Raw genomic sequence first — 26,495 nt, forward strand, 5'->3', positions numbered from 1 at the left:
GGTGAAATACTGTCTATCTTACTTGTCTGTATTTCTTTTCTCTCTAGGTCTACAGTTGTCTATAGTTGTTCCATAGACTTTTGTTGGATTCACTCTTATCTGTGAATGGTTGCTATTGAATTCTGTCAGATGGTTGGCCAATCACTTCCACTCTTAAATCCCATCTTCAGGAGTGTTGGAAAGATTTAAAAGTTGGCAATCAACTTGTTTGGCCATATAGCAAACTTTCAATGGTCAATAAGTCCTGATCAGAGACTTGCAGCCAGAACTTCTGACCCAGAAGTAAGGATGATTCGACTGTGGCCAGACTGCCTATATCAGTTTAGGGACTCTGATCAATTCTTCACCATGACAGGGTGATAGGCTGAAATATGTACAGAATCCAAAACATTTGACCAAAACCACCACCATTTGGAAAGTTTGATATCTGTTCAGCATACTGCGCAAGTCTTAAATCTACAGTATTCTTTGCTCATATGTTATATATTATAGGAAAGCCAGCATGGCTTCAAAATGTGCATTCACTCTGGCATTATGCCCATTTTAAAGTCAGGAGCTTGGCCATAACTTAAGCATGTTCTGATCTTGCAGTGAATTTTCTGAGTAGCCTGTCTGGGTGGAACTTAAACTCTGTTAGTAGTTTTAATATGGGCGAGCCAAAGATTGCAGTAAAAAATTCTAATTGTCCCAAGCTTTCTTTGTGATCTGATATTTGGGTAGTTGAGACATTTCCCAAGACTGTGGGTAGACATAAGGCTTATATGGAGGTTCAGGCTTTGAAAAGGTCTCGACCTCCAAATAGGTTACATTTTTATTAAGTTCGTCCTCAATGAGGGAAGCTGCTTCCAAAAACTACAACATTATCCCCCTAGAACAAGCTTCATTGCCACATTTTCCAACTTTTTAAAATGGTAAATGCTCAATACAACTATTGGCACACCTTGTTACGAGTCACTAAGTTATCCTCAACACTGATCTGATTTTATTCATCAAAGTACTGTCTAAGCATTAGATTACTTGAGAAATATTCTGGCCATCTTTATATACAGTACACACAGATTTCAGTATATTTTTCTTCTGACTTTGTGCCTTTCTATTTCATTTAGCCTCTGTGTTGGTGTTGTGGTCAATGTGTTGTTGATATTTTGTGGTCAATGAAGTATAGTTTTCAACATCTTCAACAAACTCCATGTACTCTCAAACAGCCTTTTCAACAGGAATGTGTGACAATGTAAGTTTCATGTAATCTGATTTCTCCCTGAACATACTTAAGTGTAGCATCAAATCTAGTCAATCCCTAACAAACACTCTGCACTCTTGGTCCCATAGCATTCAAAAGAGTGACCAGTGATTTGTGATCTGTCTCAATTGTGAACTGAAGACCCAAGACATAGTGTGAAAACCTTTCACAAGCTCAAGTAATGGCTAATGCTTCACTTTCAACTATTGTATATCGTAGCTCTGTTTCAGTCAAAGACACACCATGCACTGGTCTTCAATCACCACTATTGCGAATCTGAAAAAATGTGTTTCTTGTCTCATTAACCATAGTTTTTGCATTCCAATACTATTCATTTGATTCTGTCATTTTTCCCAGGAATAGCACTTCATTGTCTTTGACATCTTCAGTCTTTTGAAAGCTACTGGCATTAATAATTTTTCCTTTTGGTTTCTGAATTGGGGCCATTTTGCTGCATCGTACAGTTTGAAAATATCCCCTCTTTTTTGGAATAGCACTCTGCATTTCTGGCAGTCTTTGTGCCGATGCTGCCTTTTCCAGTTACAGTGAGAGCACTGAGTAATGGATGGCAGCTGCCTTTCTCAAGCTTTCAATGTTCCGGTGGAAGTATGATTCTACTCCAATACACCATAAATTGTCCAGTATCAGTCATTTTTCTCCTCAAAGTTTTCTGTCACATTTAATAAATAAATGATTTTGCTTTCTGATAGCTGCCTGCCTGGTTAACTGCACAAGCATTGGTAACATTAAATTCTCCCTTGACTGCTGAAATTCTGTTAAAAGCATCTACGATTCACTGCGATTCAGAACTAATTCATCTTTCCAGGATTCATTTTCACAGCCTGTCAACATAAATTGTTTAATAAGGGAATCAACACTCTCTCCTTATCATTAATTACATCCATTGAATGTTACTCTTTTGAGAATAGTGTTCCTTCTAAGGCTAATGTATATTTCAAATACTTTCATATCAGCATTTAATGTCACTGACTCTTCATGAGTTCCCGATCTGACAAATATGTCATCTGCAGTGCCATCTATGGCATAATGAAGGGTACTGACCTGTTCCTTGCAAGACTTTTCTGCTAATTCTAATACAGTCTTGTACCTTATAAATCTGTAATGCCTGTTCAGCTATTTCTTAGTTTGAATCAGGGCTCTCACATTTTTGAGGCACTCCAGTAAGGGAGAGGTCTTCTCCATTTGTTCACTTCACTCAAGCCTTCATTTAAGCTTTGTTACCATTTCCTGCACTGTCCTTTACTTGCAATCATTCTCCTTGTTACTTTTGCTTAACTCGTCATTTCATGGCTGCTTGGCATTTTGGGTCTTAGAGTCATAGAGTTATACAGCACAGAAACAGACTCTTTAGTCAAATCTTCCATGCCAACCAGACATCCCAATCTGGCCTACTTCCATTTGCCAGCAAATGGCTCATATCTCTCTAAACCCTTCTTATTCATATACCCATCCAGATGTCTTTTATAAATTGTAATTGTACCAGCCTCCACCACTTCCTCTAGCAGCTCGCTCCATACACACACACATCATCCTCTGCGTGAAAACGTTGCCCTTCAGGTCTCTTTTAAATCTTTCCCCTCTCACCTTAAACCTATGTCCTCTAGTTTTGGACTCTCCTACCCTGGGAAAAAGACTTTGACTATTCAGCCAATCCATTATCCCCAGGATTTTATAAACCTCTATAAGTTCACACCTCAGCCTTCAACGCAACAGGGATAATAGCCCCAGCCTATTCAGCATCTCCCTATACTCAAACCCTCAAAACCTGGCAATATCTTTGTAAATCTTTTCTGCACCCTTTCAAGTTTAACAGCATTCTTCCTATAGCAGGGAGTTAGCCTGCTGGTAACATATTGAGTGTTACTTATACAACAAAGTGTAACAGTGAGTGGCTCAGTGGTTAGCACTGCTGCCTCATAGTGCCAGGGATCCGGGTTCGATCTCAGCCTCGGGTGACTCATGTCTGTTTGGAGTTTGCACGATCTCCCCGTGTCTGTGTGGGTTTCCTCCAGGTGCTCTGGTTTCCTCCCACAATCCAAAGATGTGCAGCTTAGGTGAATTGGCCATGCTAAATTGCCCAAAGTGTTCAGGCATGTGTAGGTTACGTGCAATAGTCAGAGGTAAACATAAAGTAATGGAATGGGTTTGGATGGGTTACTCTTCAGAGGGTCAATGTGGACTTGTTGGGCCGAAGGGCCTGTTTCCACACTGTAGAGATTCCAGCCATGAGGCCTCACAAGGTCCATTCTCAGAGAATTTTGTTATCATGTCCCCTTGTATCACTAACAATATAGACTGTCTATACACATATTTATCAATAACCCTTTGTACTCAAGTGCCTTACTCTGTTTAAGACATCATTTATATTATCCTCCAATTCTTACACTTTTTTGTCTTCAGAGGCAGTTTATGACAAGAAACATTGACAAATTATTTACTTTACATTCTTATATTTGGTCAGGACTTTCAGAATGCATTGTTTTGTGACCATGTATATACCTTATGGTTGCGTCCATGTTTATCCAGTAATGAAATAATAGATTTGATATGCCCTTCTTTGATCACATTGAGCGCCTCAGGACTTTCAATCAAGATACAGTGCAAAACCTCCAGGATACCTGTGTCAAAAATATAAATCAAAATTGTCAAAGGATGTCAGATATTTCAAAGTGACGTGACAAACCTCTATGTACATGTAACATTTCGAATCAGTTCTGAAGCGCAGATGTAATCAGTTTACAAAATTATCGTTGCTCATTTTCCTTTCCCCAGAATCAGTTCTCTGGGAAGAAAAAGGCTAAGTTTTTTTCTAATGATCTTTCATTTACTGACAAAACCAACCTTTTGCACAGATGAACAAATTGCACTTTTAGTAGAAAATATTTTCTGATTCTCAAATTTCATAACTAGTTTATTTGTTTTTGGTGGTTTCTGTGGGAAAGATGGTGGCCAAGAAATCTCCCCGTCCTTCTCAATATTACAGTGCCTTCACTAACCATCTGGGCCATCAGCATTAGGAGACAGGGTCTCCATATAAGATCTCATTGTAAGGACAGCGAATCCAAGTTTCCTCAAGTCTTGGGCAGGCACTTCAACTGTTCTTTAGTCAAGTGTCAGACACATATGGACAAATGTACATTGATACTTGAGGGAGGTGCACGGTTTAAGCAAGACACTAAATATTACAATGTCTCCAATTTAAAGGTTTGAAAATGAGTCATTCTTGTGTAATATTTCCAGCATTTACTTTAGCTTAACATTGCATTTCTTTGTTTGCATGTCTATATTAGATATCAAAGAAGTACAGCTTTTTAGCTCAAAAATAATATTCACACTTTGCTTGATACCATCACTAGGATCAGGAAGAGAAATCATGGGACCTGGTGCTTCTGCTGTTCCTGGCACTCTTATTTCACTGATACCTTTAACCCTTCCCCTCACATGCTTTGGAATAGAGAACGAGTCAAAATTCCATCCCAAATAGACTCATGGTCATAGAGATGTACAGCATGGAAACAGACCCTTCGGTCCAACCCGTCCATGCCAACCAGATATCTCAACCCAATCTAGTCCCACCTGCCAGCACCCGGCTCATATCCCTCCAAACCCTTCCTATTCATATACCCATCCAAATGCCTCTTAAATGTTGCAATTGTACCAGCCTCCACCACTTCCTCTGGCAACTCATTCCATACACGTACCACACTCTGCATGAAAATGTTGCCCCTTAGGTCTCTTTTATATCTTTCCCCTCTCACCCTAAACCTATGCCCGCTAGTTCTGGACTCCCCGACCCCAGGGAAAAGACTTTGTCTATTTATCCTATCCATGCCCCTCATAATTTTGTAAACCTCAATAAGGTCACCCCTCAGCCTCCAACGCTCCAGGGAAAACAGCCCCAGCCTGTTCAGCCTCTCCCTGTAGCTCAGATCCTCCAACCCTGGCAATACCCTTGTAAATCTTTTCTGAACCCTTTCAAGTTTCACAACATCTTTCTGATAGGAAGGAGACCGGAACTGCATGCAATATTCCAACAGTGATCTAACCAATGTCCTGTACAGCCGCAACATGACCTCCCAACTCCTGTACTCAATACTCTGACCAATAAAGGAAAGCATACCAAACGCCGCCTTCACTATCCTATCTATCTGCGACTCCACTTTCAAGGAGCTATGAACCCGCACTCCAAGGTCTCTTTGTTCAGCAACACTCCCTAGGACCTTACCATTAAGTGTATAAGTCCTGCTAAAATTTGCTTTCCCAAAATGCAGCACCTCGCATTTATCTGAATTAAACTCCATCTGCCACTTCTCAGCCCATTGCCCCATCTGGTCCAGATCCTGTTGTAATCTGAGGTAACCCTCTTCACTGTCCACTACACCTCCAATTTTGGTGTCATCTGCAAACTTACTAATTGTACCTCTTATGCTCGCATCCAAATCATTTATGTAAATGATAAAAAGTAGAGGGCCCAGCACCGATCCTTGTGGCACTCCACTGGTCACAGGCCTCCAGTCTGAAAAACAACCCTCCATCACCACCCAGTCTTCTACCTTTGAGCCAGTTCTGTTTCCAAATGGCTAGTTCTCCCTGTGTTCCTTGAGATCTAACCTTGCTAACCAGTCTCCCATGGGGAACCTTGTTGAAAGCCTTGCTGAAGTCCATATAGATCACATCTACTGCTCTGCCCTCATCAATCTTCTTTGTTCCTTCTTCAAAAAACTTAATCAAGTTTGTGAGATATGATTTCCCACACACAAAGCCGGTGGCACAGTGGTTAGCACTGCTGCCTCACAGCGCCAGAGACCCGGGTTCAATTCCCGCCTCAGGCGACTGACTGTGTGGAGTTTGCACGTTCTCCCGGTGTCTGCGTGGGTTTCCTCCGGGTGCTCCGGTTTCCTCCCACAGTCCAAAGATGTGCAGGGTCAGGTGAATTGGCCATACTAAATTGCCCGTAGTGTTAGGTAAGGGGTAAATGTAGGGGTAGGGGTGGGTTTCGCTTCGGCGGGTCAGTGTGGACTTGTTGGGCCGAAGGGCCTGTTTCCACACTGTAATGAAATCTAATCTAAAAAAAAGCCATGTTGACTATCCCAATCAGTCCTTGCCTTTCCAAATACATGTACATCCTGTCCCTCAGGATTCCTTCCAACAACTTGCCGACCACTGAGGTCAGGCTCACCAGTCTATATTTCCCTGGCTTTTCTTTATCGCCCTTCTTAAACATTGGCATCACGTTTGCCAACCTCCAGTCTTCCGGCACCTCACCTGTGACTATCGATGATACAAATATCTCAGCAAGAGGCCCAGCAAGCACTTCTCTAGCTTCCCACAGAGTTCTCAGGTACACCTGATCAGGTCCTGTGGATTTATCCACCTTTAACCGTTTCAAGACATCCAGCAATTCCTCCTCTGTAATCTGAACATTTTGCAAGATGTCACCATTTATTTCCCTACAGTCTATATCTTCCATATCCTTTTCTACAGTAAATACTGATGCAAAATATTCATTTAGTATTTGCTTAATAAATGCTTTTGTGTTTTCCTTGACGGCTATATCTTGTTTGAATTTGACTCTTTTTCATTCTAACTAATTTACTGAGTAATGCAGGTACAAAGTCTCAGCACCTACTGTCATACGGGTCATCCGGAGTTGTACATGAACAGAATTAAAAGAATATATCAATATCCTCAATAATTATCAACTCCCTATTAAATCTAAAGCCACAATGTACAATGAAGACATTACTGTCTGAGATGCCACAGTATTTAAATTGTCAAAAGGCAGTTGGTGTTTGTAAGCAATATTTTTTCTAAAATCAATTACACACTACTATATTGAAAAAGCCATCACTTTGAACACACCTTCCTGAGATAGATTAGGTCAAAGCTATCACATTTCAATCACATATGCACAACAAGATATATTAACCATGCAGTTACTATACCTTTCACTCTGATTTCAATCTCAGATGTGAACTTAACAATTCACATGATAGTTCTATTCATATGCAGTCTTAACGTAGCAATTCTACCTTCATTTGTGAGGAATTTATTACCTCAGTGATTTCAATTTTTCTTGGCTCCCACTGAGATAAGATTTTTTTTTCATTTGTTCACGGGAGGTGGATGTCACTGGTTATGCTAGCATTTATTGCCCATTCTTAATTGCACAGTGTTCTTTTATTGACAGGCTTTAAACCATTTACTCTGTTTTTTTATCACCTGCCTCCCACACCAATCTTCATCCAACCTCCCTTTCTACATCTCTCCTCATTTCGCAGCCCCTCTCCCTGCATTGTCTCTCCCCTCACAAGTGCAGCCTCTTTTAAGGTCCCTTTCCTCCAACCCTGCAGTCACGCCCACTCTCTATTCCACCCTTCCGTCTCTTTCTCTCTTCCATACTCTGTCCCACTCAGCCTCCCATGCTCTCTCCTCCTCATCCCTGCAGCCTATCCTTTCTCTTCTTTCTCTGGCAACATTGCAGCCTCCTCCTTCACTTCCTTCTCAACACAACCCCTCCATCCTCCACTCTCCCTTGTTTTAAGCGACCATTCCTGCAAGCCTCCCCTTTCACTTCCAGTGACCCTGAAGCCTCCCCTCCATCTCTTCCCACCCCCTGAAGTATCCAACCTGTTTCTATCTCTGCCTGAACTGGCAACTAAAACTGATAAACACGGAACAGAACCAACCCATGGTTGGAAGGGGAGCTCCTCAGAAATTCTTTCCCTATGTTTGGGGTGAGTTTGGCCTCTGCTCCCTTGTGTTTTGAGTGCTGCGACATGGCCAGTGGCCCAGGTCCCAGTTCAGCATGTTCCCCAGTGATTAGGACCAGGAGCATCCTCCCTCTCCCGGGTTCTGGCCATAGTAGAATGTCGGTACATTGATCTTAATGCCTCAATTACTCATTATAGATTCACTGTTTATAGTGTCAGAGACATTAAACATCTTTAAAGAGATTTAGATGTGAGAAAAAAGGCTGCATCTTATTGCTGCCAGGGAACCATGCAGGAGAAATTAAAACCAGTAGCAGTCTCATACAAAGATGAAAGTCAAGGCAAATAGATTGTGTTCCCACAGGAACATTACAATAGCATTAAGCAGGGGATTAGAGATGAACTGCATTGCAATGTTTACATATTGGTTCCTGCATAAATGATATAATATGTACAATTCAGCTGTTAAAGTTGTAACTTATTAGCCCACTTATTTAAGTAAATTAATGCGATGGTATATACACTTATTCCATGCCACAAGTGTCAATATTTCAAAATATTCAATGGGCCTAAAATTTCACAGGGTTGCCCTGGTAGTAAATTATGTCCACCAGAACCTAAGTTACTTTTACATAAGCATACACCCTACTGAGGTCATTTGAAGGATTGGGTTCGGTTCCCGGCAACTGCAAGGGTGTCGTGGCCGCTGACTGTTTTACCATAAGACCATAAGACATAGGAGTGGAAGTAAGGCCATTTGGCCCATCGAGTCCACTCCGCCATTCAATCATGGCTGATGGGCATTTCAACTCCACTTACCTGCATTCTCCCCGTAGCCCTTAATTCCTTGTGACATCAAGAATTTATCAATTTCTGCCTTGAAGACATTTAGCATCCCAGCCTCCACTGCACTCTGTGGCAATGAATTCCACAGGCCCACCATTCTCTGGCTGAAGAAATGTCTCCGCATTTCTGTTCTGAATTTACCCCCTCTAATTCTAAGGCTGTGTCCACGGGTCCTAGTCTCCTCGCCTAACGGAAACAATTTCCTAGCACCATCCTCTCCAAGCCATGTATTATCTTGTAAGTTTCTATTAGATCTCCCCTTAATCTTCTAAACTCCAATGAATACAATCCCAGGATCCTCAGCCGTTCCTCATATGTTAGACCTACCATTCCAGGGATCATCCGTGTGAATCTCCGCTGGACACGCTCCAGTGCCAGTATGTCCTTCCTGAGGTGTGGGGACCAAAACTGGACACAGTACTCCAAATGGGGCCTAACCAGAGCTTTATAAAGTCTCAGTAGCACAACAGTGCTTTTATATTCCAACCCTCTTGAGATAATTGACAACATTGCATTCGCTTTCTTAATCACGGACTCAACCTGCATGTTTACCTTTAGAGAATCCTCGACTAGCACTCCCAGATCCCTCTGTACTTTGGCTTTACGAATTTTCTCACCGTTTAGAAAGTAATCCATGCTTCTATTCTTTTTTCCAAAGTGCAAGACCTTGCATTTGCTCACATTGAATTCCATCAGCCATTTCCTGGACCACTCCTCCAAACTGTCTAGATCCTTCTGCAGCCTCCCCACTTCCTCAGTACTACCTGCCTGTCCACCTAACATTGTATCATTGGCAAACTTCGCTAGAATGCCCCCAGTCCCTTCATCCAGATCATTAATATATAATGTGAACAGCTGCGGCCCCAACACTGAACCCTGCGGGACACCGCTTGTCACTGGCTGCCATTCCGAAAAAGAACCTTTTATCCCAACTCTCTGCCTTCTGTCAGACAGCCAATCCTCAATCCATAACAGTAGCTCACCTCGAACACCATGGGCTCTCACCTTGCTCAGCAGCCTCCCGTGTGGCACCTTATCAAAGGCCTTTTGGAAGTCTAGGTAGACCACATCCACTGGGTTTCCCCGGTCTAACCTACTTGACACCTCTTCAAAGAACTCCAACAGGTTTGTCAGGCATGACCTCCCCTTACTAAATCCATGTTGACTTGTTCTAATCCGACCCTGCTCTTCCAAGAATTTAGAAACCTCATCCTTAACCATCCTTAGAATTTTACCAACAACCGAGGTTAGGCTAATTGGCCTATAATTTTCCATCTTTTGCCTTGATCCTTTCTTGAACAAGGGAGTTACAACAGCGACCTTCCAATCATCTGGGACTTTCCCCGACTCCAGTGACTTTTGAAAGATTTCAACCAACGCCTCCGCTATCTCCTCAGCCACCTCCCTCAGAACTCTTAGTGTGCCTTTGCACACTAAAGCTTAAGAGTCTTCAGATTGCATATGCCTCTTGGCAGGAAGTAATCAGTCCTCTATCAAGTTGAATCAGAACAAATATTTTAAAAAGCTTGAAAAGAACGCACACTTGCTCTGATGTAATGTGCCCAAAACTCATAATTTTGTCTGGAGTTTCCCAAAATCAACAGCTCAGGAGAAACACTTGTTGTATTGCCAGCCTACACATGAGTGTTGGTACTGCAAATGAACTCAAATAATACCTGAGCTTTCATCAGTTTCTGTTACAGAAAATTGCTCAAGATACCTCCCGTGTAATTCCCCATCTCCTGACTTGCTGTCACTCCTACCACAGTAGAATGCTGGCACTGATCAGTGGGGTCAGAAACCAATAACAAATCAGGGGACTAGGGGTGTAAGGGGGAATGTTCAGAGCAAGACAATTATTAAGGCATGAGATCTCAAGAACAGGTGAAGTGGATCAGAATGCCACTTAATAGATAAGTCTCCTGGGCCAGACAGGATAAACCCAAGGCTCTATAGGAAGCAAAGGAAGAGATTGTTATGTCTTTGGCAATGATCTTTGCATCCTTACTGCCCACTCGAGTACTGCCAGATGATTGGAGGGTGGCAAATGTTATTCCCTTGTTCAAGAAAGGGCATAGGGATAACCCTGGGATTTACAGACCTGTCAGTCTTACATCAGTGGTGGGCAAATTACTGGAGAGGATTCTGAGAGACAGGATTTATTATTATTTGGGAAAGCATAGCTTGATTAGAGATAGTCAGCATGGCTTTATGAGGGGCAGGTCATGCCTCATAAGCCTTATTGAATTATTTGAGGATGTGACAAAACACATTGATGAAGGTAGAGCAGTGGATGTGACGTACATGGATTTTAACAAGGCATTTGATAAGGTTCCCCATGGTAGGCTCATTCAGAAGATAAGGAGGCATTGGAGACAGGGAAGTCTGACTGTATGGATACAGAATTGGCTGGCCTTAGAAGACATATGGTGATAGAATATACAAAGTATTCATTCTGAGGCTCAGTGACCAGAGGTGTTCTGCAGGGATCTGTTCTGGGACTTCTGCTCTTTGCGATTTTTATAAATGACTTAGATGAGGAAGCAGAAAGGTGGTTTAGTAAGTTTACCAATGACACAAAAGATTGGCAGAGTTGTGGATAGTATGGAGAGCTGTTGTAGGTTGTAACAGGACATTGACAGGATGCAGAGCTGGACTGAGAAGTGGCAGCTGGAGTTCAGCCTGGAAAAGTGTGAAGTGATTTATTTTGGAAAGTCGAATTTGAATGCAGATTACAGGTTAAAACCAGGATTCCTGGCAGTGTAGAGGAACAGAGGGATCTTGGGATCCACATCCACAGATCTCTCCAAGTTGCCACCCAAGTGAATAGAGTTGTTAGGAAGGCATAAGGTTGTTGGCCTTCATTAGTAGGAGGATTGAGTTTAAGAACCATGAGATTATGCTGTACCTCTATATAGCCCTAGTTATACCACACTTGGAATATTGTGTTCAGTTCTGGTCGCCTCATTATAGGAAAGATGTGGAAGCTTTAGAGAGGGTGCAATCGAGATTTAACAGGATGCTGCATGGACTGGAGTGGTAATGAAGTACGTCTCATGAAGAAAGGTTGAGGTAGCTCGGGCTTTTCTCATTAGAGCAAAGAAGGATGAGCAGTGACTTCATAGAGATGTATAAGATGATGACAGGAATAGATAGAGTGGATAGTCAGACAGTATTTTCTTCCCTGGGCGGAAATGGCTATCATGAGAAGGAATAATTTTAAGGTAATTGGAGGAAGGTTTAGGGGAGATGTCAGAGGTAGATTCTTTACACAGAAAGCAGTGGGTGCATGGAATACACTGCCAGCAGTGATAGTAGAGCCAGATACATTAGGGATGTTTAAGTGACTCTTGGATATGCACATGGATAGTAGTAAAATGAAGGGCTGACCATTTTGTCTGAGTTAGTATTTCAGCACAAATGTTATTAGACACTCATTTTCTTATTAAATACCGGTTTTAATTTTTAAAAAGATTTACTCATGGGATGTGGGTGGCTCTGGCTAGGTCAGCAGTTATTGTCCATTCCTAATTGCCAAGAGTTAAGAGCCAATCACATTGCTGTGGGTCTGGAGTCATATGTAGGCCAGGCCAGGCAAAGATAGCAGTTTCCTTCCCTAAAGTGAACCAGATTGATTTTTCCTACAATCAACAATGGATTCATGGTCATTATTAGACTCTTAATTACAGATTTTTTTATTGAATTCATATTCCATCATCTGCCCAGATGGGATTTGAACCGAATGTCCCCAGAACGTTCACTATTAGAATATAAGAGCATCCCTTTTTCATGCACAAATAAAACACTCCATTACCTGAAGAAGATTCCAATCTGTCTAATTTATTGACCAACCAGTCTAAGTTTTTCGAAAACTTGGCACAGTTGCTACGGTTTCCACGTATTAGTGCAGCTAGAGAAAACAGGCAGCATATAACAGATGTGAACTCATGTGAAGCACAGTTTGTCTCAAAATGTAATAACAAAATGCACAAAACCATACATAACATGTAGCACAGTAACAGGCTATTTACCCCAAAAGGTTTTCTCGTATTTATGCCTCATTGAGCCTCAGCCTACTTCATTAAGCCTACCAGCAACTTCCCTTTATTGCTTTCTCCATTGATTGATATATTTAAGGGGAGGTAGATAAACAATGCTATTCACTGCAACTTCAGTTTTGTGATAGAGAGGTCCACACTCATACAACTCTGGGTGAAGAAAAATTATCTTCTGGATATATGGGTGTCTATCTCATTTATGACCTATTGTTTCTGAAGAAAACAACCTTATCCTGCTCTGTCATTCCTAATAGATGCTCAGTTTAGAGATCTTCCTGTACCATCTACAATGCTTCTACATCAGAGTTATAATATGAAGGCCACAACTGTACTGCATTTAAGTATGGCCTGACCAAGATTCTATGCAGGTTTAACAGAATTTCTGGGCTTTTCATTTGAATCCTCGAGAAATTAAACTCTGACCTTTGTTTGTTTTTAAAATAATTCCTTTCTTTTAGTCTTCTAATTATTTTGTGAATCTGCAGCCTGAGATCCCCTGCTTAAATTGACCTCTTCTTTTTCCCCCAGAGGCATATGCCCTCATTATTCCTGCGAAAATACATCGCCTCACACTTGTCATTTTCAAAATTCATCAAGTATGTTAGAATTCTGAAAGTTTATTAATTTCTTCTCATAATGTATTGCACTCTTTGGTTTTAACTATACTTGGATATTTGATATAAATATGTGAAAGAAAAATCTATTCACCAATATAAATTGACTCCTTGAGTTAATTAATTTAAGATTCCAATCATTATACCATTTTGTTTTCAAGTAATTGCTTCCCATTTTTATTTTGTTAGTCTCTTGATACTTTAATTTCTCTTAAAAGTTTAGATAGATTATTTGCTGTGGTCCACAAAGGACCATTGGCAGCTGTGTCCATTAGAGAGAGAATCAATTGGATGTGGATATAGATTGAGGAGTAAGACTTCACATTAATCATGGGACAATGTGAAAGGGCACGCTTCCATAACTATTATGGAATTGAACTTGCACTGTTGTTGTTATTCTGCTCCACACTCTCGCCATCAAGCTCAATTGAGTTAAGCACCTCATGCCTGTTAATTCGGTGATTTGATTTTTCTGATCAAGATAAGACAACAAAAAATTAAATCCACCTTGACATTCTATCCTATGTTACGTTTTGCCAAATTCCCCATTCCTGCAAAATAATGCACAACAATTAAAAGCTAATAATTCTGCAGGGACTTGCAAATTAGCCAAGAATACTGTTCACTGCATGTTCTTTTTAATTCTGAGAACAATTAAAACTGTGCAATTCAAAGATACATTTGTCAGCACTTAAGAATTCTTCATTCTTCTGCTGCCTGTATTTTAAAGAGCAATTGTAGGACTTTACCTAGCAGCTCATAAAGCAAATTCAAAATATCTTTCCACGCTGCTCCAGCTTCTTCACCAGCAAATTCTGCAAAATGTGCCGCACTGTGGTAGACATTCATCCGGTCAATGCAATTCAGGACCAATCTCAGCATTGCCTGACAACATTGAGAGATTGAAGATAAGTCCAAGAAATAAGACAAATGAGTGTGCAGTGTAAGTGTGCAGTATCCTTCCTTTCTACACTGCTTTTCCATTGTTGGAACAACATTCAACCACAACTACCCTGACTATTTTGTCTTCTGTAATTATGTTATGGACAAGAAAAGTAATTCACATTTAAAGTTGGCACTATGGTGTGCCTATACCAGATAGATTGCAATGGTTTAAAAAAAAGCTGCTCACTATTATTTTCCATAGGACTATTAGGGATGGGCCTTGCCAGCAATGCTCACATAGCATAGATGTATCACTAAAAGGCTAAAGCAATTAAAGGATCATTGTACACAGATGATTGACAAGTGAGTAATTTATCAGTGAAGTTCTCCAGTTATTGGTAACCTCGATATTTCGGAATATACTTTTGGTTATTTGGAGTGGGATTATGTTTCCAAATGTGTTAAGGATACAACAACTGTAGCAATCTGATCCTGAAATGGATAGAGGATTACATATCTTCTGCTCAAGGTTCTAAGTTAGAAACCTTGCCAGATATTTCAGAGACTGTGTATGACTTAGAGAACAAAGATCCCACATGAATTGCATTCCAACAGGGGGTTGCTCCAGAAAAAGGGTTTGCCCTGTTGACTATGCTCTATTGTTTATGATTTCTGTGAATCCGGTTGATCAAAAACTACATCAAATTGCAATCAAAAATAAAATCCAACTGTTATGCAAATTTATATTTTAAAACAAGGATTTAACATAAGAAACATTCTTGATCTCTTATTTCCTGCAAGTCAAATGTAAGAAACCATATCTTCGCCCTTTGTGCTGTTGTCTTATGCCTGAGTTTGAAAGGAACTTGCATCTTTTACCAAACAATATGCTTGATAAAACTTGTTAATAAACATTACTATCAAACATTCTTGTGTCAGACTCTGCACGGCAAGTTGCAGAAGAAAACACTTCTAGTCTTCCTGGCAATGTCCATTTAAATGTCAATCCACTGCATTAACCTTCACACACCACCCTTCATTTTCTGCACTCTGAATGAGATTGTCAATTAAAACCACATTGAGAGTTGTTTGTGCTGCGAGATTGTCCTGCTAAGAGCTATTAAAGCTATGTGTGGGGAGATATGGTACAGAAGCTAAATTTGCGTTAAGAGCCTTATAACTAACGCAGAGAGATTTCAACCCATCAGCAAGTTTAATTCACGATAAAATATGATCCCTTGAAAGGAGGAAATGTAACTGAAAAGATTTTTCTCATTCCAAAAGTGTCAAAATGTTTTTGTGTCAAGTCAGTGGTATGATTTTCAGATTTTCCCTTCTCAACAGGAAAGCATGATGGTTCAATTCGCAACAGTATAAATGTGTTGTATGATTCAGAGTGCATCACATCCATGATGATCTCCCACTCAGACAAGTCATCAAGGAAAGTGATAAGTGAGTACACTAAGGATCTTAACAGAGATAGTGAGGGGATATTGGAGGAAAGACACTTTGGGGAAGTCTTGCATATCTCCTAGCAAATGCTCAGGCAGCAGCAATAATAATCCATTGTACTGGGAGATCAATATGTGTGAAAGGGGAGAAAAAGTAAAAGTGACTTAAGGAAAGAATGACCTTTGTTGATTATAGCACATTTCAATTTAAACAACTTAAATAATTTGTGTTGGCATGTGTCAAAGTGACTTTCTGACAAAGTGTCAAACTCTTCAAAGTGACACCTTCAAAGAAAACAGCACTGAAAGCTTCAACCAATGGAGTCAAATTAGCACCAGAATGAAAATTTCCATTGTAATGTTCAAACTCAAGGTGTCAAAGAGCACCAAACTAATTTGCAAGGTAAACTTAAATGGACAAGAGGAGGAGAATATTTTGCTCTCTGCAAGAAAAGTTGAGAATTCTTTTCCCCGGACAGCAGTGGAGGCTGGGTCATTGAATATATTCAAGGTTAACATTGAACATTACAGCGCATTACAGCCCTTCAGCCCTTGATGTTATGCTGACCTGTAGAATCAATCTGAAGCCCATCTAACCTACATTGTTCCATTCTCATCTATATGCCTATCCAATGACCATTTAAATGCCCTTAAAGTTGGTGAGTCTACTACTGCTGCAAGCAGTGTGTTCCACGCCCCTAACACTCTCTGAGTAAAGAAATTATCTCTGACATTTATCCTATATCTATCACCGTTCAATTTAAAGTTATGTCCTCTTGTGCTAGTCATCACCATTTGAGGAAAAAGGTTCTCATTGTCTAAAATATCTAACCCTCTGATTATCTCAATTAAGTCACCTCTTAACCTTCTTCTCTCTAACGAAAACAGCCTCAAATCTCTCAGCCTTTCCTCATAAGACCTTCTCTCCATACCAGGCAACATCCTATTAAATCTCCTTAGAAACCTTTCCAAAGCTTCCACATGCTTCCTATAATGCAGTGACCAGAACTGTATGCAATACTCCAAGTGTGTACCAGAACTTATTACAACTGCAACATGATCATAGTTCCGAAACGCAATCCCTCTACCAATAAAAGCTAACACACCATATGCCTTCTTAACAACCCCAACAACCAGGTAGCAACTTTCAAGGATCTATGTACCTGGACACCAAGATCTCTCTGCTCTTCTACACTACCAAGAATCTTACCATTAGCTCAGTACTCCGCATTCCTGTTGCTCCTTGCAAAGTGAATCACCTCATACTTTTTCATACTAAACTCCATTTGCCACATCTCAGCCCAGCTCTCCTGCTTACCTATGTCCATCTGTAACCTACAACATCCTTCATCTCTATCCACAACTCTACCGACCTTAGTGTCATCCGCAAATTTACTAACCCATCCTTTTATGCCCTCATTCAGATCATTTATACAAATGACAAACAACAGTGGATCCAAAATAGATCCTTGCAGTATACCACTAGTAACTGAACTCCAGCATGAATACTTCCCATTAACCACACCCTCTGTCTTCTTTCAACTAGCCAATTTCTGACCCAAACCGCTAAGTCACCCTCAGTCCCATGCCTCTGTATTTTGTGCAATAGCCTACCATGGGGAACCTTATCAAATGCCTTACTGAAATCCATATACATCACATCAACCACTTTACCTTCATCCACCTGTCTGTTCACCTTCTCAAAGAACTCAATAAGGTTTGTGAAGCACGACCTATCCTTCACAAAACTGTGTTGACTATCCCTAATCAAATTATTCCTTTCAAGATGATTATAAATCCTATCTCTTACAACCCTTTCTAACACTTTACCCACAACCAAAATAAGGCTTACAGGTCTATAATTCCCAGGGTTGTCTCTACTCCCCTTCTTGAACAAGGGAACAACATGTGCTACCCTCCAGTCTTCTGGCACTATTCCTGTAGACAATGATGACATAAAGATCAAAGCCAAAGGCTCGGCAATCTCCCCCCTGGCTTCCCAAAGAATCCTAGGATAAATCCCATCCAGCCTATGGACTTATCTATTTTTACACTTCCCAGAATTGCTAGCACCTCCTCCTTATGAACCTCAATCCCATCTAGTCTAGTAGCCTTTTTCCAGGTGATGCCAGACAGTATTTTGATCAGAAAGGGAGTGAACAGTAATGGGGAGGCAGACAGGGAAGTCACAATCAGATTAGTCATGATTTTATTGAATGGCAGAACAAGCTTGAGGGGCTGAATGGTCTACTCCTGCAACTAATTCTCATGCTCTTATGACATTTAAAAAGCCAATATTTGCGAAAATAAATATTTTAGATTGATAAACACGATGTCTAAAAATGTAGAGAGAGAAAAGTCTACTCAATAACAAATACACTGTGGTAACACTTCTTACCTCTTCTTTAAATAAGTTCTGCCTATTCCTAAGAGAGCGTAGCTTGTATTGCTTATCTTCATGCTTCAAATCTTCCTCTGGAGGATGGAAGTAAGTGATCAGGTCCATCAAAGCTTCCTTAACTTCTTGAATGGGCAGTTTGACTGCTGAACTTTTACCAAGACAATCAAGACCCCTGTGGAAATGTGTCTATGAGTATTTCTAAAGAAACTTAAGCATTATACAGATAATCATCAGAATAAAAAACAGAAATTGCTAGAAAAGCTCAGGAGGCCTGGCAGCATCCTTGGGGAGTTAATGTTTCGGGTCCGGTAACCCTTCCAGCATCTGTAATTCTTTTGGTTTTTAAACAACTTGCTTTTCTCAATAACATTTAGGTAGCATTTTTAACATGGTTAAACACCATAAAATATTTTGCAAGAGAAGAACAAAAATAGGACAGCTGTAAGGGGAAATTTGGGTGGAATTTACAGTTTTTAAATTGCTTTTAAAAGGTTGAGTAAGAATATGATTGGCAGAATTGTTGAAAAAGGGTAATTTGGAAAGTTGCATAGAGGTAGGTGAAGGCTGTGCCACTGAGATTGAAAGGAAAGGGGATCACAGAATGCCAGAGTCAGAAGAAAAAGATTGCGGCAAAAGTTCCATCATTGAAGGAAATTTGAAAAGGAGCATAGGGTAAGTTCAGAGATTTGGAGGTGTATAAACCCAATGTGTTTTGAAACAGGAATTATTGAGATGATAACTAAACAGGATTCAGTGAGACATACTGAGTGCATGACATGCATCGACATAAGATTGTCACAAGCCAGGCATTTTCTTTGAAAATTAGATTTAGAAATGATGAAAACATGGAAAACGCAGCCCAAAAGGAGGCTGCCAGATATCTTCCATTTCAAGGCATGGAACACATTTATTGGAGTGAGTTTGGTGGCAGAGGCTGTTCTACACCCGATTCTAGGAGCATTTCTTCGACTTGGGGAAATGAGCTAATATCTGGCTGCACACACTGAAGGGTTCATTCTGGGACTTGGTGTACAGATGAAAAAAATGGGAGGTGTTGTAGAGAAAGATCGGTGGAATAAACACTCACTCAACCTGACTGACACTAGAACATTGATTAGAGCACAGAGAACATCAAGAGGTCAAGGGAAGTGTTGGAAAGCCATCGTGAGTAAATGCATTTAAGCCAACCCCTTATCTAAGAATTATGCCACTAAACAGCAGTGAAGAAAAATAGAGACAAATTCATTAACAAAGCAAATCAATAATGATTTGTTAATTCAGCAACATTGATAGAAAAATGTAATATTGCTTCTGTAGTAAAACAACTTGCAGTGAGGTCCAAATCTGCTTTCAAGAAAAAGCCAAGGGGAGGAAAAATCTGTCCTTATTGCCAAACATGTATATCTAGCATTCACTTAAGATTATAGTTAGAATCTTCTTCTGACACACAGTAATAATAGGAGCAGGGAACAATGATTTAAGTAACAGATACAGTGTTTACAGTAAGTTTCTACCAAGGTTTGGAGAAGCTGGTGATGGACTAGGGTGTACTAAGTTAGAAATCACACAACACCAGGTTATAGTCCAACGGGTTTATTTGGAAGCACTAGCTTTCGGAGCGCTGCTCCTTCAGCAGGTGGTTGTGGAGTCTAAGATTATAAGACACAGAATTTCTAACAAATGTCTACATGTGATGCAACTGAAATTATGTATTGAAAAAGACCTGGGTTGTTTGTTAAGTGGCATCTGACTGAGCAAACAAGAGAGGCTGGAGGGTTTGGCGAAAATTTGGCTGAGTGGCAAAGCTGTGTGGCCCAGCTTGCGAGTGGAGGATGGGGATACTATCAGCTTGTGGCAAACCAGTAGCTCACCATCAAACTTTACATTATTTTACAAAACCTCAGGCAATTGCCAGAGCTGAAAGCTTTGAAACTGACGTTACATTTTTCCTTACTTTTTTTACAGTTAAAACTCATCAACTGCACTGGATCAAAAATTGAATTTGTATCTAGCAGTATTATTTGGGAACAGTTCCCTCATGATAAAATGAAAACATATCTTGAACCATGCTCTATTCTCAATGATGCATTTCTGCCTTTCAACAATATCATCAATACAAATACTCAAGAATCATCTTCAGTCAGTTAAATACCTGATAAACTGATTAAATAAGTTGGTTGTTTGGCGTATAATTCGAGCTGCCCGAGATTCTTCACTTTGACAACGTTGCAAAATGATACCATCGTCCATGTGTCCTTCTTGATGTAATATGGCCTGGAAGTATGAAACTGTGCTCTCAGTACAGATATTTTTCCAACAGTTTTTCACATTCACAAATATAAAAACATTCAAAACTAAAATCACTTTAAACATGAATTTGCTTTCATTTTGTTTTTGGAGATATTATGGTCTTTTTCAGGTAAGGAACATTTTTTTCCCCTCAACATGCTGATCCATGCATGGGAATAATTCTATTGGTGTCGACAGCTCTCTGGGACCTCAGTCAGCCCATTCTCACTTGCGAAACCAGAGGGAGACAATATGAAATTGATATTTCAATCAACCCTTCCACAGCACAAACAAACCAATTTTCATTTCCACTCTTTTCAATGGTGACTGTGACAGGGATACATTCGAAAATGCATTACATTTCTCTGTTCTTGCGTAGATCTCACATTATCCCAAAGGTTACCTCCTAACAATCATCCTTAACACTTCCTTCTTTGCCATATATTCCCAAGTTTTTTATGTGATGGACAACCTTTGTGTTAATAGAGTGAAATCCTTTGTTTCTCACAAAGATCATGCGAATACATAGAGTGTCCTATCATAAAACTAGATGGAAAGGCAAGAAGCGAGAATAACACTAAAAGTCCGCAGAAGGATACAGACAGGTTAAAGGATTGGGCAAAAACTTGACAGATAGAATATAATGTGGGAAATTGTGATGTTATGCACTTTGGCAGAAAGAATAAAGGTGCTGAACAGAACGACTGCAGAAAGTTACAATACAGAGGGATTTGGGACTCCATGTGCATGAATCACAAGCTAGCATCCAAGTTCAGTTGATATTAGAGAAACCAAATGGACTATCAGCCATTGTTTCAAAGGAAACAAAACGTAAATGTAGTGAGATTTTGCTATAACTATACAAGGCAATGGTCAGACCACAGCTGCAATACTGTGAACAGTTTTAGGTAAGATTACATTACAGTGTGGAAACAGGCCCTTCGGCCCAACAAGTCCACACCGACCCACCGAAGCGTAACCCACCCATACCCCTACATTTACCCCTTACCTAACACTACGGGCAATTTAGCATGGCCAATTCACCTTACCTGCACATCTTTGGACTGTGGGAGGAAACCGGAGCACCCGGAGGAAACCCACGCAGACACAGGGAGAACGTGCAAACTCCACACAGTTAGTCACCTGAGGCGAGAATTGAACCCGGGTCTCTGGCGCTGTGAGGCAGCAGTGCTAACCACTGTGCCACCGTGCCGCCCCAATTGTGGGCCAATTATCTAAAGAAAGCTATATTGTCATTGGAGGTAGTCCAAGAAAGTTTCACTAGGCTGATATCAGGTATGGAAGGACTGTCTTATGCGAAAAGGTGAGTGGATTGGGGCTTGTACTCGCTAGAGTTTGAAGAATGAGATGTGACCTTGTTGAAACATACAAGATTCCTTCGGGGAATTGACAGGATAGATGCAGAGATGTTTCCCCGTGTGGGAGAATTTAGGACCAGAGAGCATAATTTCAGCATAACGGGGTCACATTCCCAAGACAGAGATGAGAAGGAATTTATTTTCTCGGACGGCTGTAATCTGTGGAATCTTTACTACTGAAGGCAGTTGAGGCTGGGTCATTAAATATGTTCAAGGCCAGAACAGACAGATTTTTATTCAGAAGGGAATCAAGTGTCATGGGAAAAATGCAGGAAAATGGAGGCAAGGATGGTCAGATCAGCCATGATTTCCTTGAATGACTGAGAAGGTTTGGTGGGCTGAATGGCCTACTTCTGTTCCTATGGCAAAAGTGAGGACTGCAGATTAGATTAGATTACTTACAGTGTGGAAACAGGCCCTTCAGCCCAACAAGTCCACACCGACCCTCCGAAGAGCAACCCATCCAGACCCATTCCCCTACATTAACCCCTTCACCTAACACTAAGGGCAATTTAGCATGGCCAATTCACCTAATCTGCACATTTTTGGACCGTGGGAGGAAACCCACGCAGACACGGGGAGAATGTGCAAACTCACACAGACAGTTGCCTGAGGCAGGAATTGAACCCGGGTCTCTGGCGCTGTGAGGCAGCAGTGCTAACCACTGTGCCACCCTAATAAGTGGGACTTGAACCCAGATCTCCTGGCTCAAAGGTATGGATTAGAGTCAAGAGTGTGGTGCTGGAAAAGCACAGCAGGCCAGGCAGCATCCGACAACCAGGAGAATCGACATTTCGGGCAAAAGCTCTTCATCAGCCCTTCTGTTCCTATATCTTTCATCTTTGGCCATTTATGTCTTATCAATGATGGTATGGACCTTGGTGAAGCAAGCTGCAACCCTCTCTTCCTTCTATTATGTACCCATGGCAAATGGCGAGATTGTTTACCCTGATAAAAAAAGAATTAGTCTCTTCCCAGATAGGTTTATGAAATGTATATTACTAATGTTGTTGATAGGTTCTGTTGAGTACTTGGACTGAATGATGTGTATAAAAAGTTCAAACTTATGATAAATTGACAACCAGTGCAAATCTCTATTGAAATCTGAAGTCCAACTGACGTCTAAGACAGAATACATCTCTGTTACTGATATGCTCCAGGACTTTATCTCATAAACTAGACTGTTAATTGGCAGCAGTATTCTGAGAAGGTTACATTTTTGGGTATGTCTATAAACCATAGGCCTAGAGTCAACATTCAAACAATTCTGGGAAGTATATTGTGTGTCTGGCTTAATGTTCAACTCCCAACCAAAGGCATTACCCAATACTCATTCGTTTGCACTTTGCAATGGGTCAACACATTCATCAATGCAGACTAGTCAATGCAAGACTTCAAATGTAATTGGCTGAATGCAGTGTGCACTGAGACATGTTGGGCTGCTATGTAAACACAAATTCATGCTTAAAAATTGAACACCATTCCAAAAAAGGTGTGCCGCTGGCTGCAGTCATGGCTTTGGGAGCTTCAAGCAATCTATCTCTGATTCAATCTGACCTGACTTCAGCTCCTTCTTTCAACATTCTTCCCTCCTTGATAAAAACACAAAAAACAGCAAGCCACATTTTCCATACTTTGATAACGGCAGCTAAAAATCTTTCAGCTAAAATTATTGGCACTAAAGTTTTGAAAAGTAAGCAGATAGAAAAAAAAGCACTAAAAATAACATCTGGTACACAGCTGAAGAAAAGGTGCCAATTTCTGTTCTTCTTAATAGGCAACTGGTCTGCTTTTGCAGAATCACAGAATTATTATGGAGCAGAAAGAGGCCATTCGGCCCACTGTTTCCGCACTGACTCTGAGTAATGCATCTGGTGCCATTCTCCCACTTTGTCTCCTAACCCTGCACATTCTTCCTTTACAGATGAAATTCCCTTTTGAATGCTCCAATTGAGCTTTCTGTCATCATACTCTCAGGAAGTGCCTTCCAGAACATTACCGTTTCCTGGTTGAAAATGTTTTACCTCATAATGCTTATGGTTCTTTTACTAAATACTTTAAATCAGTACCTTCTCATTCTCTATTACAGGAGTGGAAACAGTTTCTCCTCATCATGATTATAAATAACTGTCAAATGCAGACTTTCTAACAACCAAGAACATGACTATTCCTACGGTCTATTTACCCTGGGCTCAGCATACAGCACAATTCGATTCAGAATTCCAAATGTACCGCACAAGAAGTTGCTTTATAGTACAGAGTTTTAAATGTTAAAGCAGAGTTCTTGAAAAATTAGTTTAGACTTCAATCACTAGAAAGTTCAGCACTATATAGGCAACAATGATAGATTCACTGCTCTGTCCTGAAAGCCCAGTGGCTGCTTGTCTCTCGCACCATGGAAAAGAAAGCAAACATCCTTGAATCAACAACAGGTACTTTGCACTATGCTAACCTTATTTATTGTTTTAACTTAAATACCCACCTTCCGTTTCAAAGGTCCTAACCGTGCTGATTTGGCATCTGGAGCCCGATAAGTCAGCCAGAGGCCACTTGCAACATGCTGAAAGATGCAAATCGAATCACCATACTTGACTTCAGGAACACCCATTCCTTCCGTATCTCGCTTTGGTTGTGAATCGAGTTTGTCCTTTGAGATTTCCAAAAACAAAAATCAACGAAGAAACATTTAGTGCCATTACATTACGTTTTATCAATAACATGGTAATACATTTTATTTATTGCCATTATATCCACTGTGTCACAAAGGTAAGCAACTCAGAGCACAGTGGCTCAGTGGTCAGCAGTGGTCAGCACAGCACCAGGGACCCGAATTCGATTCTACCCTTGGGCAACTGTCTGTGTGGTGTTTTCACATTCTCCTCACGTCAGTGTGGGTTTGCTTCGGTTTCCTTCCACAGTCCAAAGATGTGCAGGTTAGGTGAATTGACCTTGTTAAATAGCATTCAGTGATGTGTAGGTTAGGTGCATTAGTCAGGGCAAATGTAAAGTAATAGGTTAGGGGAATAGGTCAGGGTGGGATACTCTTCAGAGGGTCGGTATAGACTTGTTGGGCTGAAGGGCCTATTTCCACACTGCAGGGATTCCATACAGGTATTCACCTTGCTTTCCTAGTTCTGCTCATAACTGCTTGTTCGAACCAGACCTGAGAATTACATAGGAAGTAGAAATGGTTCCTTCTGCTGTATTTTCAGAACTTCTGGTCAAATATCTCTGTTTATTGGGCATTAGGAATATTAGAGTGATTGTAGCACTATTCACCCAACAGAAAGTGTATGGATGGACATGTAAAATTGCTGTAATGACATTACTGCCAGAAAGTTAGCTGGCTTCATTAATTTGCATGTTTTACCAAGGCAACTGAACAGACAGCTGAACAATTCACCACTGGTCCTTATTGATGTATACGGGTGAGGGCCCAATGGCATCTTGAAGTCACAAATCTAGCCTGAGCTGGAAACCTCTTTGCATTTCCTTCTGAAGACAATCAAGATGTTAAGAAGCATGTTTGACGATATGATACCAGAGTATCAAGTATAGTTTTGAGCATTTTACTGAAAGGCAGCATGTATCAATGGATGAAAGAATATCAGAGATATGCAGGAATGTTGAGTTGAGGTTAAAATCAGATCAGTCATGATCTTGTCGAATGGCAGAGCAGGCCAGAAGGGCTGAGGGGCCAACTCACATTCCTTTTTCATATGCTGTTGTGTTGAAAACACTTAAGAGAAGGTTTACCAGCTGGTTCTTAGGATGAGGGGTTGTCTTAAGAAGAAGGCGTGAGCAGGTTTGGCTTATACTCATTGGAGTTTCGAAGAATGAGAAGTGATCATATTCAAGAATATAAGATTTATCGGGGCTTAACAAGGTGGGTGCGTAGATAACATATCTGCTGGTGGGATAATACCGAAGGTGGGATACACTTTAAGAATATTGGCTCTTCCATTTCAGGTGATGAGAAGGATTTCCTTCTCTCAGAAGGCCAGCAGTCTGTAGCATTCTCTTCCCTCGTGAACAGTGCAGACTGGGTGACTGAACGTATTCCAGGCTGATTAATCTTTGATTTACAAGGGAGTGAGGGGTTCCAGCAGACAGAAAATTGGAGTTAAGGCCACTTTTGAACTTACTGAATAGGGGAGCACAGCCAGCTCGAGGGAAATAAAAAAAGGTAAAACTGGTAAATGAGGCACACTAGCTGACTCATCTTATGTACTTCAAAATGAAAGGACCAGTATGAGAGTCCACTTATTTCCAAATATTGCTGGCTTTGCCTTCTGGGCATTGGGTCATATGGCTTACTCCTGCTCCTATTTCTTATATTCTATGTCCCTATCATATCATGGCCTCTCCATGCTCAACATCCAGAGTTCAGACTTCCATAGCCTAGACCTTCCTCCCCTTTTTGTGATTCTTCCCGCTCTTTCCTGCATGGGCAGCCAAAGGCCTCACAACTTCTGCAAAGTTGGCAGCTGTCTCTTGCCTATTTCCTGCACACTCCAGACGGGATGTAAGCAGACCACTTTTATTGAGGCCCAGGAATGACAATACCACCAGATTAGATTTCTGCAGGAGTGCCTCAG

General features: G+C 40.8%; 1 protein-coding gene across 11 annotated transcripts in view; it reads right to left on the reverse strand.

The window, feature by feature from the left end:
- The window catches only part of ryr3 (ryanodine receptor 3), a 370,356-nt gene that overhangs the window by 245,493 nt on the left and 98,368 nt on the right, over positions 1–26,495 (reverse strand). For all 11 annotated transcript variants that reach the window (XM_043697973.2, XM_043697975.2, XM_043697971.2 and 8 more), the window contains 6 exons: positions 24,380–24,544; positions 20,382–20,503; positions 18,227–18,401; positions 14,242–14,377; positions 12,635–12,730; positions 3,761–3,879 (listed from right to left, as the gene is read on the reverse strand). In XM_043697973.2, the coding sequence (XP_043553908.2) occupies positions 3,761–3,879; positions 12,635–12,730; positions 14,242–14,377; positions 18,227–18,401; positions 20,382–20,503; positions 24,380–24,544 (813 nt within the window). The remainder of the gene's footprint in view (positions 1–3,760; positions 3,880–12,634; positions 12,731–14,241; positions 14,378–18,226; positions 18,402–20,381; positions 20,504–24,379; positions 24,545–26,495) is intronic.

Source organism: Chiloscyllium plagiosum, unplaced genomic scaffold, assembly GCF_037043375.1.
Source record: "Chiloscyllium plagiosum isolate Xiang-an unplaced genomic scaffold, Cpla_swu_hap1 HiC_scaffold_8, whole genome shotgun sequence".
Classification (NCBI taxonomy): Eukaryota; Metazoa; Chordata; class Chondrichthyes; order Orectolobiformes; family Hemiscylliidae; genus Chiloscyllium; species Chiloscyllium plagiosum.